At 38.3% G+C, this 16,192-nt stretch overlaps 1 protein-coding gene across 1 annotated transcript in view; it reads left to right on the plus strand.

The window, feature by feature from the left end:
* Nucleotides 1–9,527, plus strand: part of LOC114637069 (OX-2 membrane glycoprotein-like) — a 21,766-nt gene extending 12,239 nt beyond the window's left edge. The window contains exons 4-5 of the mRNA XM_028785206.1: nt 8,328–8,442; nt 9,404–9,527. Coding sequence (XP_028641039.1) covers nt 8,328–8,442; nt 9,404–9,527 — 239 coding nt within the window. The remainder of the gene's footprint in view (nt 1–8,327; nt 8,443–9,403) is intronic.
* The last annotated feature ends 6,665 nt before the right edge of the window (nt 9,528–16,192 follow it).

Genomic DNA, 16,192 nt, shown 5'->3' on the forward strand with positions numbered 1-16,192 from the left:
CTCTCTCTCTCTCTCTCTCTCTCTCTCTCTCTCTCTCTCTCTCTCTCCTTCCCTCCCTCTCTCTCTTATTAAGTTGTCCAGGTTGTCATTGAACTCACTCAGCTCACTCTGTGGTCCATGCTGGATTTAAATTTTCAATCTTCCTGCTTTAGCCTCTCAAGTAGCTTATACGACAGTCCTATTCCACTATCCACCATTTCTAAATATCTTCTATCTGAAGGTTACAATTTTTCATTTCTTTTGGAGAAAAAATGACTATTATGTCATCAAAAGATGATAGTATCCAATCTTCTTATAATCCTCCTCACCCCTGGGATACCACATTGAATTTTATTATCTATCTAATATTAAAATCATTACATAACATATATCAGAAATTCTAATATTCACATTTATGGGTACCTCTCTTTGATCCTTTACCTATAAGAGTCTAATTAAATTGTTTTTCACTCTTTTGATTTCATGCTTTATGCTGGTTGTTTTTGTACACTAGGCTTTATCCATGAGAAACTGTAAACATAAATTAGTCTTCAACTTTGGTAACAGCTTTATTTAAATGTCTCTTATAATGAATGACTTTATAATATCTTCCTCCAAAGTACATTTGCTGTAGCTGTGTCTAAATGTTTATGGTAGACATAGTTTCCTTACTCCAGGTAAAATTAGATAGGAAAGATTTGGGGCTATGGCTTAGTGGTACAGTGTTTGGTTGCCAGGGACAAGGCTCTAGGTTTGATCTCTGGCACTGGAAAAAAAAACAGAAAAAATAGAAATCATTTAACATATGCCCCTATCTTAGAAAAGCCAGGGCTCTTTCTGCTTATTTCTTGGGATGTAACTATGGAGATTTAAGCCTGAGGTAGATATCACAGCTCTTTGCCCTAGCAAATATTTACCTCCAATGTTTATTGTTCCATTTTATTGCTGACATTTCTGCTCAGCTTTCAGCAACTCAATTTAAAATTTGAAGTTAGTAAGTCATACTTTTGTCAGGTGAAATGTGTTCCTAAATGTCAAGCTTGTCACCTGAATGCTTCCTCCTTCTAGATCTACGAGGTCCTATGAACTCTTTATGATTTAGTAAAACTTTGAGATTTTAAAAAAGATGTTAAAATAACATATTCACATTTTTAATTGTCAAAAATGACGTGTGGATTCAAACTAATTAGATATTTTGGAGTCAAAGTAGCCTATATCATATAATTTTACACCAACCATAAGACTTTGGATTTGTCTACAAATTTTTGTTACCATGTTCATCCTCAATGTGCTCTGAGCTCTGATTTCCAGCAGTTCAAAACTGTTGCTTTCAATCTTCCAACCCTTAGGTACTTTGTGGAAGCTGAGGAGATCCCGGCTTACTTACTGTTTTCCAATGTTATTCGCAATCTAAGTTTGGCTTTACTTTCATAATCCGTTCATGTTAGTGTAAATACTATGAACATAATATGAATGTTCAGTTGTGGTAATTGTCTTAGCCACAATTTTATCGCTGTGAGGAGACACCATGACCACAGTAAGTCTTATAAATGGAAGCATTTGACTTGGGCTTGCTCACAGTTGCAGAGATTTAGTTCATTATCAGCATGGTAGGAACATGGAGACATGTAGGCAAACATGGTCTTGGAAAAGTGGCTGAGAGTTCTACGTTGAGATCCACAGGCATCAGGAAGAGAGAGACACTGGCCCTGATTTGGGCATTTGAAACCCCAAAGCCCAACCAACCCCTGTGGACTTTTGACAAGTGAGGCCACACGTACTCCAAAAAGATACATCTCCTATTTCTTGTTAAATAATACTACTTCTTGTTGACTAGGCATTCAAGTATATGGCCCTATGGAGAGTAGTATGTCAACTTGACACAAACTAATGTCGTGTGGGAGGAGGTAACCTCATGAAAGAAAAGGCCTGCATAACAGGCTGTAGACAAGCCTATGTGACATTTTAATAATTAATGATGGGTGGGGTCGGGCCCAGCCCATGTGGGTAATGCCATCCATTGTCTAGTGGTCCTTTGTTATATGATAAAGCAGGCTTAGCTAGTCATGTACAGTACACCAGTAAGCAGCACCCCTCCACGGCTTCTGCATAGCTACTGCCTCCAGTTTCCTGCCCCTGTTCCTGTCCTGACTTCATTTGATAATGAATAGTGAAATAGAACCTACCTAACTTACTTTTTGTTCATCATGTTTCATTGGAGCAATAATAATCCTATCTAGGACAAGTTTATATCAGGATAATAGTGTACCATTGTGATAGTCCTGGCCATGTTATTTTTCTGGAGAATTATGGAAACACTTTGGAACTTTGGGCTAACAAAGCCATTGAGTATTGAGGGATCAGTGGGATACTTTGTAGGATCTTGAAAGACCAGAATATGTTGAAAGTTGTACAGACAATGATAACTGTGGCTTGTGAAGTTTCAAAAGGAACATTAAAGCTTGTATCCAGGCCATTTGCTATTTTGAGTTGAGAATCTGTGGTTCTGGTTAGCTGGGACTGACAAATCTGCTGTGATTAACAAGACACCAGAGCCAATAGAGTAAAATCTTTGCATTGCTGGGGCAATAGATACTGGTCAGCTGGAGTGAAGAAATTAGTGGTGATTAAGAAGAGACCAGCATCACTGAGTTATAATCTTCTGGAAGATGTTTCCTCAGATTCTATACAAAGAAGCTGTCTTACAGACATGGCCAAGGTTGTACTCTGCACAGTCAAATGTGGCAATGTAACAGTCTTCCACGCGGTACTGGTTTTAAAGGCATGAAGGAGTCATGAAGAGCAGCTGATGATTGGCGCTGTGTGGCAGGGTGTTGCTGTTGGTGAATGTATACCCCAAATGTAGCAAAGGACCCCAGCATTCTGGAGCTACCAGTACCATAGGATGACCACCAAGAACAAGAGGAGCAGAGATATGGAGCCAGTGGGAGCCTAGAAGACAAAACATGTGTGCTGCAGATGTCAGAGGCAGAGAAGCAACTGAAGTCCTTTGGAGGGGCACAGATTGTGAGTGGATCCCAGTCATTGGATGTTGCGTTATTTTACATTTTGTAATTTGTTTTTGCTTTGATTTGTTTGTGACTGTGCCTTCATTCTTCTTTCTTAAAATATGAAAGTACTTAATTTATTTTGCTTTTTAAGAGTACATGATTTTGCTTTCCCCTTAAGCACTGGACTTAGCTACATTACACTTCCTGGTGCGTCACCTCTCCTCAACCTGTGCACTGTGCACTTTTCCTTGCTCAGCTTGATGCTTTTCATCCGAGATCTACATAAAGAGTGATTACTAGTAAGCACATCCCAGAGTCAATACTGGGTTCTCTGGAAATCTACTCTTCCAATCCATTAATACAAAGCTGTTTGATTTAGCCTCTGGCAAATTTTTCCTCTGGTAGATTTTAAGGACAAGGGCAAAAAGCAGCCATATCCTTTTCCAAAATATCACAGTAATCATCTCTAGGCCTCTTCCTAATATTCTTCTCCTCTGAAACTTCTTGAGCTGTACCTCCACATACCACATTGCCTTAGCACCGCTGTCTTTCATGATACCCCTAAGCCCAGTTTCAAGTGTTCAGGTGATTTTCTGGACTGAAGTCCCAAGGTCTTTCCTGTTCCTCTGAGAGACAGCATGGTCAGGCCTATCACAAAAATACCCTGCTCCCTAGTACCCACTTCTGTCTCAGCAACTGTTCTATGACTGTGAAGAGAAACAATGACCATGGACACTCAAAAATGAAAGTGTTTAATTGGGGCCTGTTTACAGTTTCAGAAGTGTGGTCCATTACTGTTTTGGCAGGGTGGCATGCAGGCACACATGCTGCTGGAGAAGTGGCTAAGAGTTCTACATTTGGACCTGCAAGAAGCAGTTAGAAAGAGACACTGAGTCTGGTTTGAGCTAGCCCACCCTAGTGACACACTTCTTCAAACCAAGCTACACTTCTTCTAAGAAGGGCACAACTCCTACTTTTTCTTAAGCAGTAACACCACTTATTGACTAAGCATTCTGATATATGAGCCTCTGGGAACCATTTGTATTCAAAGGACAAGAGTAAGGGACACACACTTGTTACTCACATAACAATCAAATATTATATAATAATCTCTCCAAGGGATTTATGCATTAACTACCAGTCTATTCATTTCATATTTCACTGTCAATAGAATAATTTTTTTATCAAGATCACCATTGCCTTCAGTCTAGTTTTAATGTTTCAAGCATCTCGTCTTCATTCTGTTAGCTTGTTCCTTGTGTGCACTACCCAACAATGTGCCATTAAAGCAAACGGCATTGTCCCCATGGCTAATTCAGATATAGTTTTGAAGTCATTCATTAGGACCTCTTTCTATGAACATGGCTATGTTCATTAACATGCTTGATTACATCATGATGTGCTGATAATTATTATTACCAGTAATATGAGCAATGTAACAACATTTAAAATAATATAAAATTAGAATAATATTTGAATACATTAGGAACAGCCTAATTAAACGAAGTCTCCAATCACAAAATTTTTACCAAGTAAAGGATTTTTCTGAACTTTTGAAAAGTCAAGGGTATTGCCGGGCAGTGGTGGTGCACACCTTTAATCCCAGCACTTGGGTGGCAGAGGCAGGCGGATTTCTCAGTTAGATGCCAGCCTGGTCTACAGAGTGAGTTCCAGGACAGCCGGGCTGCACAGAGAAACCCTGTCTTGAAAAATCAAAAAACAAAAAAAAGGTCAAGGATATTAACCCATTCCTCTCTCACCATGATCATGTAATATTCTCAGCTCTACACTTCTAAACTGGACAGGAGTTTGTACTTTGTTTCTAGCTCCCTTCCAACTTTTTAATTTTAATCTATGGCAAAATACAGTGCTTTCTATAGTGACTACCTAAGAATTCAGCAACAAGCAAAACAGCCTTTATTATTCTCTGTTAAAAAAAGTTTCTTCTCCCTTCTTGAATAAACTGGGGAGTTAAGACAACAGTCGATCTTTTACAATTTAGAGAAAGCCTCTAAATTCTTTTGTTCCTTATATCAGATTTTGGTAGCTATCTTGCCAGAAGATATACCATTTTGATATATGAACCAATTATTTGGAATAATAAATACCTGTTTGAAATAGAGTATTTATCTGGATTGCTATTGAACATCAAAGCTTTTACTTTAATATCCATGATTTTTTTTGTTTCCTCATATTATCTGGGAGATTGTATAAACATTTTCTTTAATTTCTTTCATGGACTTTTTTTGTTCTTTCAAGAAGCAAGGTTTTTTTCCATTAATTAATTAATTAATTAATTAATTAATTTATTCATTTTACAGCATGATCACTGCTTCTACCTCCCAAACACTCCCTCACACAGTTCCTCACCTATCTCCACTCCCGTTCTTCTCTGAAAAGGTAGAGCGCCACCACCTCCACCCCAGGTATACACCTCAACCCTGGCATATCAAGTCTCTGCAGTTAGGTGCATCCTCTCTCATTAGGTCCAGAAAAGGCAGCCCAATTAGGGGAGTGGATTCCACAGACAGGCATCAGCTTTAGGGACAGTCCCCACTCCACTTGTCGGGGAAGATACATAGGCCCGGAGCTCCACATCTGCTACATATGTGCCAGGGACCATGGTCCAGTCCGTGTAGGCTCTTTTGTTGGTGGCTCAGTGTCTGAGGGGCTCTAGGGTCCAGGTTAGTTTACTCTGTTGGTCTTGCTGTAGAGTTCCTACCCACCCCTCAAGGCTCTCAGTCTTTCCCGCAGCTAGTTCATATGAGTGCCTGAGCTCTATCCAATATGTTGGCTATGGGTCTTTGCATCTGTTTTAGTCAGCTACTGGGTAGAGCCTCTCAGGGGACAGTTATGCTAGCCTCCTGCCTGAAAACATAAGAGTGACATATTGTTAATAGTGACAGAGATTGATGCTTTCATATGGGATGGGTCTCAAATTGGGCCAGTTATTGGTTGGCCATCCCCTCAGTCTCTGATCCACTTTTGTACCTGCATTTCTATTAGACAATAGAAATTTTGGATCTTGAAGTTTGTGGATGGGCTGTTGTCCTTATCCTTCGACTGGGGGAGCCCTGCCTGGCTATAGGAGGTATCCTCTTCAGATTCCATTTCCCCACTACTAGGATTCTCAGCTAAGGTACCTGCGTTGACTCCCAGGAACCTTCCCCAATATTCTTAGTTGTCAGGGAAATGCAATTCAAAACAACTCTGAGAATCCATCTTACACCTATCCCAATGGCTAAGATAAACAATTCAAGAAACAACATATGTTGGAAAGGATGTGGAGAAAGGGGAACACTCCTCCATTGCTGATGGGAATGCAAACTTGTATAACCACTCAGGTAATCAGTCTGGTAGTTTTTCAGAAAATTAGAAATAGTTCTACTGGAAGACCCAGCTATACTGCTCCTGGGCATATACCCAAAAGATGCTCCATCATACCACAAGGATATATGCTCCACTATGTTCATAGCAGCTTAATTCATAATAGGCAGAATAACCCAGATGTCCCTCAACTGGAGAATGGATACAGAAAATGTGGTTCATTTACACAATGGAATACTATTCAGCTATTAAAAACAAGGACATCATGAATTTTGCAGGCATATGGATTGAACTAGAAAAATCATCCGGAGTAGGTATCCTAGACCCAAAAGGACATGCATAATATCTATTCATTTAATTGTGGCTATTAGCTATACAGTACAGGATATCCACCATACACTCCATAGACCCAAAGAAACTAAAGAAGGAAGTTCCAAGTAAGGATGCTTGAATCTCACTTAAAAGGGGGAATAAAGTAGTTATAGGAGGTTGAGGGAGGGAGAGACCTGGGTGGGAGAGAAAATGAGGAGGGGAATAAAAGGGTTCAGGATCCTGTGTGGGAAGAGACAGGAGAGAGGGCCAGAGAGAAGAATGAACGGAAATCTGCAGCTGGTGGAGTGGGGGTGGGGGCACCTATAAGAGGTGTCAAAGAAGCAAGAGAATTTAATTTACAAATTCTTTTGTCAACATCACAGTGAAAGTTGTTGGTTTTATGAATTAAGTTACATATTTGACAGTTTCATGTATGTATATGATACATCCTTTTCTGTTTTCTTCTCCTTTCTAATGTCTCTCCCAGTTCTATCATCCACCCCCCCACGCCTCTTCTCCCCACGACTCAAGCTCCTAGGTTCATGAGTGTTGGTCTTGCCTTGTGACCCACTCAGTTTAACCAGGACCATCAGTGGCAATATCCAGTGGAGACTGGGTGTCACCCGGGGATGGACACACAACTGCAGGCAAGGTTACCCACTTTCCCTGGATGTATCAGTAGGAAATACTTCATCAGTGAAGGGTGGGAAAGCCCTGCTCCACCCAGGCTTGGCAGTCATTGGGCTAAAACAGCTTGTTCTTTGAAAGATTTTTCTTAATTACTTATTTGAACTTATTAAAGTTATATCTTTTCAAGTGTGTCTGAAAATAATATCTACAAAATCTTCAGTCATTTTCTGCCTCATTCGTTGTTTTTATTTGTTGCCTTTGAAGCTCCTTCTTCTGTTCATGTTACATGTTTCTAAGTCTGTTTTCTCACAAGTTGTTGTCACAGAAGGTCATGTCAACACTCTTGCTGTTGTTCATTTAACAGTTTTTATTTTAATGCTATTTTTAAGGAGCCTCAAAAAATTAGAGCTAAGTATTTGTGTTCTGTTTGTTTCTTGAAGCTGAAGTCGGCCAACTCCTCTTTCTGGTCAATGTTACAACTCAAATGACTTGATTATGAGTTAAATACCATAAGTATCTTCTATAAATCTATTGGCTGCATCATTATGGTCAATTTTAATTATTTATTAAAATGGAGGTGTCAATATTAGGCAATCTATCAATGCAGAAGAAGGTTATGCCTGCTTATTTTTATGTTAAATATTAGGGATATGAGTTCCTCATTCTGGTGAAAAGCCATATGTAGTTTTTCTGCTTTGTTAGAATTACTTTCAGAAAAGAGTTCATATTTCTGTGTAAAATTCTTCATGTTCAATATCATCCACCTATCTAAAATGGCTCTGTAGTATCTTATTGAAAATGAATAGTAAAAACTAGATAAAACCACATTGGTGCGGTTAAAGGTGCCTTCCTGCAGAGTATGCACATTCCGAATTCCATTCAAGGAAGCAGCAGCTGCCATCCAAGATCCTCCTTTTTATTTCATGGTAATGACAAAGCTTCTTATAGAGTAAATCCAAATGTCAATTAAACTGTAGCAAGCCAAGAAAGCTTTAGAAATGTAAGGCCCCAAGATAGTACCGCAGTGTAACCAGAGAAATAATGTGTTCTTCTTTGTGTGTTTTTCAGGTACCCCAAATCCTTGTTTAAGCTGGAAGATAACTGCAACTACATTCATCGTATTGTTTTTCATTTCATGGATCATCTTTGGAGCCATTCTCTACATTCATTTCAGAAATAAAAGGTAAGATAAATGTGTGTGCGTGTGCGTGTGCGTGTGTGTGTGTACATATATTGACCTGATATGACAGAGAAACTAGGTACAATAGAGCTAGGTAGAAGTTTTGTTTTGTTTTGTTTAAATTCCAGGGGTTCTGGACAAATTTATCTAGAAAAGAATAGTGTAGGAAAACTTGTTTCCATGTACTGGACAGTTCCTGTCATTAAATGATTAAAAATTTGACTACTGGCAAGCATTTTATGTTATAGTGAATTGAGTGTACTATCTTTTAAAACAGAATGTTTATTTTTACATTATATGTGTGTTTTACCTGTGTGTTTCTGTGTGCTGTATATGTGTTTGATGCTTGTGGGGCCTGAAGAGGGTGCCTTATAGGACAAGAATGAAGGAGCATTTTAGAGAGATTGCTGTACTAATATGTCTAAAGTCAAGAGGTAGAAAAGAGGAGGAGGGATTAAAGCTATATTCAGGATGGCATTTCCTGAGTGACAGCTGTTGGAGAAAGAGGAAGAGGAAGAACTTATCTTACTCAAGGTAAGCATTTTAGCACTAAAGAAAACCTGTACAAACATATGAAAGAATAGAGAAATAGCATCCTTTGCAGGGGGGATTAACAATTCTGTTCTGAACATTATCATTTTAAATGTCATTTTATATGTTAATTAAGTATCCACATATATAAACTTGGTGTTTCTGGAGCAGATGATAAGTTTTGTAATATAGAAGATATGATCACCATGGAGATGGATCATAAATTGTTTTCACAATTTAAGATAAAATTTAAAATTTAAGATAAAAACAACAGTCAAGTTCTACCAATTTGGTCAAACTCTCAAGGGGTTTTCTGCATAAATCTGTCAAATTCTAACTAATGGCCTGCTCTTGCAATGTGCTACCATGGAGGGGGTGGGAAGTGTTTGGTCAGTATTCATTTTATTCTTACATCAGTGTCATGGTTCTCTAGGTCAGAGAACACACCGGAGCCATCATCACCAGAGATGCCTAACGCACTAGCAACACTGGTACCCAGAACACCATCAACAGAGACTGCGAATTTAATGAGACATCGTCGCCAGACAGAGACATAATTGGTTGTATGCGATTTTTCCCATCACTACATCTTTAAATTTAAGAAGTTTCAAAAATTTGAACATGCATTTGCTAGCAGCAATTATGTTAGAAATAAGTGGAGACAAGAAATTGTCTCAAGTAAGGTTTTATTTATGTTAATGTCTTTACATTTTGAAGTTAAAATTAGATTTAACTGATATATAATAATTATAGATATTTATGGAGTATCATGTATATTTTGATAGCAAGTTAAACATATCTGTTTACTCACACATTTATCATTTCTTTGTGCCTAAAACTTTTCAAATCTTTCCCGTAAGGTTTTAAAAATATACAGCACATAGACATTATCTATAATTACCTGACTGTGCAGTAGCACAAAAAAGTCTTACTTTTGTCTAACTATGACTTAGTTTAGATCACTCTTTCTTCATCCATCCTACTCTTTACCAACTCAGTCTCTAATCACTACCATTCTACTCTCAACTCTATGACATGAATTCTGTATTCCTTCTCTTCATCAAATCACTTACTACTTGACTTTTAGTACCTGGAATTTTTATGGGGGGGCTTGGTATAGATGAACCCCAAGTTCCATGCACATTGTTACAAATGACAGAATTTCCTTTTATGGCCAAATAATACTTGCACAGCTGTGTGTATCACGTTTTCTTCCTCTGCTCATCACCTTTAGTCTTCATCTGTTGTGAATAGTGCTACAAAAAATGTGGAAGTCCAGAAGTTTCCTCAATATTTCAACATATTGATTCCTTTTCCTTTTAAGATATATAGATATAGAGATAGATAGATAGATAGATAGATAGATAGATAGATAGATAGATAGATACCCAATAATAGGATAGCCTGATTGTACAGTAGTTTTATTTTTAAGTTTTTGAGACTCTTTCATGATGTTTTAAGTAGTGGCCATATTAATTTATATTTCACCTACAGTATGTGAAGATTCTCTTCTCCAAATGCATACATCATTTTTCTTCAGTGTCTTAAATAATAGATATTCCTATGGGGTAAGCTGCTACCTTTTGGTGGTTTTGATTGCATTTCCATGATGATTAATGATATTAAACATTTTTTCATGTCCCATTAAATGCCATTCTGTATGCCTTCCTTGAGAAATGCCTATTTAAGTTTATTGCCCATAAAATCAAGTAAGTTTTATTGAGTTCTTAAGTTCCTTGTATGTCTTTAAATATCAAAGCCTTGTCAGATGTGGCCTTTGCAAATATTTTCTTCTTTTCTGAAGATAGTCTTTTATGTTATTGGCAACTATTTTCCTTGCTGACCAGAAATGTTTTAGTATCATGTAATCATCCAGTTGTCTGATTTTGTTGTCTGAGCTTTTGGGATCTTGTCTGAACTGTCCTTATTGATTCCACTTTCCTGAGCATTTTTTCCCAAAATTTGTTTTAGTGGTTTTATAATTCTATATTTATAGAGTTTTATATTTGATATTTATATTTAATACTCACAATTCTATATTTATAGAATTTGATATTTATATTTAACATATGTTTGAAAGCTATATAATGCAATATATTGTATAAGTTTTCAAATACAGTATTTGAATCTTCCCTCTAATTGTATTTGATTTTTGCAGTTCCTGTGAGAGACAGCTCTTGTTTCATCCTCTTGCATATGGATTATACAATCTCCCAAACACCATCCATCAGCAACACTGTCTTTTCCAAGTACTTCTGTGCTTGTGTGTGTGTGTGTGTGTGTTCTTAACACCTTTATTGAAAATTAGTTCTCTGTACATGTGTGGGTTTATCACAGAGTCTCTATTCTGTTCTGTTGGTCTTTGTGTCTGTGTTTTGCAAATACCATGCTGTTTTGAGTCCCTGCAGCTGCATGGTATATTCTGAATTCAGGAGGTCTTCAGGATTCTTTTGCTATTTCGGTGTAGGATTGCACTGAAATCATATGAACTCTTTGGATCACTTTGAATAGTGCAGATATTTTTGATGATTTGAATTCCCCTAGTCTTTGAGTATACAATGACTTTTGAGTCTGTGTGTCTTCTTCGATTTCTTTGTCTGATGTTTTGTGACTTTTTTTTCACTGTGGAGACCTTTGGGAGGCTAATAGCCATTTTGGTGTAATTTTTCTCACCTAACTTTTGTTATACATTTCTTCAAGTGAGTTCCCCTAAGAAAAGCTGAGTGTTTCCTCCACATGTGAGTTGTGTAAGTTTCCCTGAGCTAATGGCCTAGTTCTTTTCATTTGTTTGCTGTCATGAAAAATACCTTGTTTAGAGTGAAATCTTGGTGGCTGTCAGTGGTGAGTAAAATTCCTGGGTATTGTAATATGCTTGTGTTTGGAATGATTCTCAATCTTTATAGAGTCGAGCTGGCTTGTTTTGTGTCACCTTTTCTTTATTGGATATTTTATGTATTTACATTTCAAATGTTATCCCCTTTCCCAGTTTTCCCTCCATTACCTCCCTATCCCATCCCCGTCTTCCTCCTCCCTGCTTTTATGATGGTGTTCTCCCACCCACTCACCCACTCCTGCCTCCCTGACCTGGAATTCCTCTACACTTGGGAATTGAGCCTTCACAGAACCAAAGGCCTCTCCCCCTACTGATGCTAGACAATGCCATCCTCTGCTACATATGCAGTTGGAGCCATGGGTCCCTCCATGTATACTCTTTGGGTGGTAGTTTAGTCTCTGGGAGCTCTGGGAGGTATGATTGGTTGATTTGTTGTTCTTCCTATGGGGTTGCAAACCCCTTCAGCTCCTTCAGTCCTTCCCCTAACTCCTCCATTGTAGTCCCCATGCTCAGTCCAATGGTTGGCTGTGAGCCTCAATTGAGAAAATGCCTCAATAAGATTGGGCTGTAGGCAAGCCTATTGATTATTTTCTTTGTTAGTGATTGATGTAGGAGGGCCCATCGCTATGCTGGTGTTCCTAGGTACTATAAGAAAGCAGGTTGAGCATGCCATAAATAGCAACCCAATAATAAGCACCCTTCCATGTTGTCTGTATCAGTTCCTGTCTCCATGTTCCTATCCTGTTGAGTTCCTGTCCTGACTTCCTTTGATGATGAACAGTAATCCAAGTATAAGCCAAATAAACACTATCTTCCTCAACTTGCTTTTTGTCATAGTGCTTCATTGAAGAAACAGAAACCCTAACTAAGACAAGTTGATGCCAACTTAGATTATAGGCTATCTCTGTGTCAAACCTGACCATGTTGTTTGGGGGAGGATTGTGGAAGAACTTTGGAACTTTGTGCAAAAAAAGCCTTTGAGTGTTCATCTAATGCTTGGTGAGTTTTTCTGTAGGCTCATGGAAGATCAGAATGTTAAGGGCACACAATTGGAGTGGGGACTGCCACTGAATCTGTTGCTAGCCTGTAACTCTCATTCCTCTAACCAAGTAGTCTTGTCTGGCCTCAGTGAAAGACGATGCATCACTGAGGACAAATCTTCTGGGAAGGGTTCTACATGAGTCAGCACACAGAAGTTGTGTTTCAGTAGTGGCCAAGGTTATAGCTGGTGGTGCCAACTGAATTTGGTAGTGTAAGAGTGAGTCGCCCAGGTGGTACTGGTTTTGAAGGCATGAAGGGATCATGGAGAGCAGCAGAGGCTTGGCATCGTGAGAGGTCAGGGAAGGACTTTGAAGATGCAGAATTGAAAGGGTCATTTGGAGAAGTGGGTGCTTGTTTTGTCACCATGAGGAGAACCAAGGAGAAGCTATTGGTGAAAGTGCAGCCCGACTGCAGCAGAAGACCCTAGAATTATGGAGATGTAAGAAGCATGAGATGTACATCAAGAACAGCAGAAGAGAGAAGCCAGGAGGGAACCTAGAATACAATCTGTGGGTGCTGAAGAGAGTAAAGCCAGAGAAGTGACCCAAGGCCTCAAGGTATGAATAAATTGATAATATTGGACATTGAGTTGTTTATACTGTTGGAGTCCAGTTTTGCTTAGTTCAGATTATGACTGTACCCTGGGTCTTCCCTCTTAAAATAAGAAAGTACTTCATTGTTTTGTTTCATTTTTTTTTATTTTATTTTACAGGAACATACAATTGAGAGATTGCATTTAAAAGAGACTTCAGTTTTAAGAGACTTTGGATTTTCTTAAAGAGACCGAATATTAACATGTTTGAATTTGTAAAGATTTTGAGACTTTTAAAGCCATTTGAGTATTTAATGTGAGATCTTGGATGAATAAGAAAGAAAAGGTTGTGGCATAATAGTGATATAGTTGTGGGTTAAGTTGACAAGGGTTTAGTTGTGCTTGCTAGGTTTATATCAACTAACCAGAAGAGGGCATCAGACCCCATTAGAAATGGATGTGAGCCACTATGTGGTTTCCTGGGAATTGAATTTAGTTAGTAATTGATGTGGGTGGGCCCAGGCCTTTGTAGCAGATGGTCCTGGGTTCAATAAGAGTAGACTGAGCAAGCCATGAAGAGCTAGCCAGTAAGCAGACTCATCCATGGCCTCTTCATTAGCACCTTCCTCCAGGTTCTGTTTCTGCTTCAATTCCTGTCCTGACTTTCTTTGATGATGAATAGTCATGTGAAGTATAATGCAAAGAAACACTTTCTTCCCCAACTTTTTGTCATGGTGTTTCATCACAGCAGAGAGACCTGAAATGAGACAAAATTCAAAGTCTTGATAGATTCTGATAGTTCTCCATGCACAGGCTCATCTCTCACAAATAATACAGGATTTCTGAATATAAACATAATATTTAAGTATATCATTAATGCTAGCTATTTAAGAATATTATTGGAAATGAGAAATGTCTTCTTATTCTGATTTTTTAGTTTATCATGAAAAGGTGACTGATGTCTGAGCAAATGAGATTCTAAGTAAACTGCTTATCTTGAAAGCATAATGACTTGAGTTCCAACCCCAGAACCCATATAACAATGTCAGGCATTCTGGTGTATGCTTGTATTCCCAGTGTGTGCTGGAGAGGTAGAGACAAGATTCCAACATATACTAAAGACCAGTTGAGGAATCCAGCTTTGTGGAGTGAACAACTACTGGATTCTTGGACTTTCCTTTGGTAGACAGTCGTTGTTAGATCACCTGCACCATAGCCTATAAGCTACTCTATGAAAACCCCTGTCTGTCTCTCAATACACATTCCTTCTCTCAGTTTTGTTCCTCTAGAGAACCCTGACTAATACAAGGAGCATGCATTTCCATTTTATTCTTAGTATTAATATTCCATTTTTACATGTTTTCTGTCCACCTTTTATTAAATTAGTTTTTGTTAGTTTGAAACTCATACATATAAACATGTGTTTATAGAATTTATTCCAATTTTCTTTTCTAATTTACTGAAGACAATGCATCTGCTCAATTTTTAGTATGTTTTTGGATTTATTTATTTATTGTATGTATAGGAGTGCACTGTAGCTGTCTTCAGACACACCAGAAGAGGGCATCAGATCCCATTACAGATGGTTGTGAGCCACCATGTGGTTGCTAGAAATTGAACTCAGGACCTCTAGAAGATCAGTCATTGCTCTTAACTGCTGAACCGTCTCTCCAGCTCCCATATGCTCATTTTTAATGCCAACTTTAAAAGTTTTGAAACATACAGCTTTGCATAATTTTCTCTACCTCTCATAATCTTACTTTCTAATCTAGATTCCTTCCATGTAGGTCTATTTGAATTATTTAATAGTTGATATATGCAAATTTTACACAGTAATATATTTAGTAGTTATTTGAGCTTCCATACATCTTGTAGCCTACATATGGATCCATTTTTCCATTTATTAGAATATTTACTTTATAAATGTTTTCAGTTAGTCTGGATATAATACATTTCCTAAGTATCCTATGGTTTCCGATACCCTTTTTCATTCTCTTATTGTGTAACTCAGCTATTAAAATCTACTGCTAAATCTTTAGTAGATTTAAAGCAAGACAATGCCTAGTAAAGTGTCATTTACATACCAATAAAATAACAAAAATAGACAAAGCTTCAACATTAAAAGAGAGAAAGATATGTTCAAAGCTACTCCAATAGAATGACTTGCAAACACAAACACTTAAGTGCACATGCATATATATTAAATGCCTTCTATAGGAAAAGAATATTGTTGGTACCAATATAAAAAATAACCTCCAAGGCAAGCATGGATGCTCATGTTTGTGGTCTCAGTACTTGGGAGGCTAAGGAAGAGTATTTATTCTGGGCCAACAGACTGCAGTGAGAAGGAATAGGATGCAATCCCAGGGGAGGGACCTGAGGAAAACATAATGTCTGGCTGTGGGTCTCTGCATCAGATCTTATCTGTTGCTGCCTCTCTGATGACAGCTGGACAAGGCATCAATCTATTAGTTTAGCCATTAAGAATCATTTTCTTTCTTTCTTTCTTTCTTTCTTCCTTCCTTCCTTCCTTCCTTCCTTCCTTCCTTCCTTCCTTCCTTCTTTCTTTTTCTTTCTTCTTTCCTTCCTACATTTTTTTCTTTCTTCCTTCCTTCCTCCCTCCCTCCTTCCCTTCCTCTCTCTATCCCTCTCTCCCCCACCTGTTTCTTTCCGTTGCCAGCTGGGTCTGGTTCTACCCTAGGACTCTGGGCTATCCAATATCTGGTTCTTTGCCATCCAGGCAGTATAGGCATGGGCTCCCTCTTACATGGTTGGCCTCGGGTTAAACTAAACATTGGTTGGTCACTCCTTCATGT

Source organism: Grammomys surdaster, unplaced genomic scaffold, assembly GCF_004785775.1.
Source record: "Grammomys surdaster isolate TR1022 unplaced genomic scaffold, NIH_TR_1.0 125167, whole genome shotgun sequence".
Lineage (NCBI taxonomy): Eukaryota > Metazoa > Chordata > Mammalia > Rodentia > Muridae > Grammomys > Grammomys surdaster.